Genomic DNA, 944 nt, shown 5'->3' on the forward strand with positions numbered 1-944 from the left:
GTGTGTTTGTTTGTGTTTGTGTTCAGGTGTGTTTGTGTTCAGATGTGATCGTGTTTAAGGTGTGTTTGTGTTTAAGTGTGTTTGTGTTCATGTGTTTGTGGTGGTGGTGTTTTGTAAGGGACCTAAGAGGATTGTGCGTCTTTGTAGTGCCCTCTAAGCTGCTCTGCTGGTTGGAATACTTCAAGTGCCCATATATACAGTACATATTCATAAGCTGGTAAATGATGTTGTAGAATTCTTGTCATTGGCTTCATTTCCCGCAAAAAAATAGAATTGTATTTCTCTCTCTGTTCATACAGATACTTTTCAGACTCTGCTACTCAGGAGATGCTGGATGAATGGAGACCACTCCTCTGTCCCTTTGATGTCACCATGCAAAGAGCAATCAGCTACTTTGAGCTCTTTCTTACCACGACTCTGCCTCCAGAGCTGCACCACAAAGGGTTCAAGTAAGACACTTCTCAATGTCTCCTATGTATGGATGGGATGGGATAGGCATGAGTAATAAATTACTTAATTACTTGCCGTTAACTTAAGGGGTTAATGAGAGAACTCCAGGGGTTAATGAGGGAACTCAATCTCTTAGTTTTTTTATTCTAATAAATAAACAAAATAAGCGCTTTTTGTCGTTGACGAGTGGGAGCAGGCAGTGGCTCAACACCGCTTGTTCTTCGGAGGCAGAACAATAAATCAGCGTACAAATGTTAAATTAGATGTCTCTGTTTGGTACAGTCCTAATGGGAACTGTGAACGTTTTGATTGGAAATTGGCATTATGTATCATATACATTGCTATCCATTGTTATTGCTGCTTTTGCCAGGCACTTTAAGATGTGTTCTAAAACATAGATTTTCTTTCACAAGGAATCAATCCCCCCACAAGTAATTAATGCGACCACATTTTCTGGGAAAACATTACTCGTGCCCATCACAAATGTGTGGTTG

The 944-nt window shown here is 40.1% G+C and overlaps 1 protein-coding gene across 2 annotated transcripts in view; it reads left to right on the top strand.

Annotated features, from left to right (window-relative positions):
* The window catches only part of psme4a (proteasome activator subunit 4a), a 31,340-nt gene that overhangs the window by 7,795 nt on the left and 22,601 nt on the right, over nucleotides 1-944 (top strand). For both annotated transcript variants that reach the window (XM_032540575.1, XM_032540574.1), the window contains one exon: nucleotides 300-449. In XM_032540575.1, coding sequence (XP_032396466.1) covers nucleotides 300-449 — 150 coding nt within the window. The remainder of the gene's footprint in view (nucleotides 1-299; nucleotides 450-944) is intronic.

The sequence above is a fragment of the Etheostoma spectabile genome, chromosome 17 (genome assembly GCF_008692095.1).
Source record: "Etheostoma spectabile isolate EspeVRDwgs_2016 chromosome 17, UIUC_Espe_1.0, whole genome shotgun sequence".
Lineage (NCBI taxonomy): Eukaryota > Metazoa > Chordata > Actinopteri > Perciformes > Percidae > Etheostoma > Etheostoma spectabile.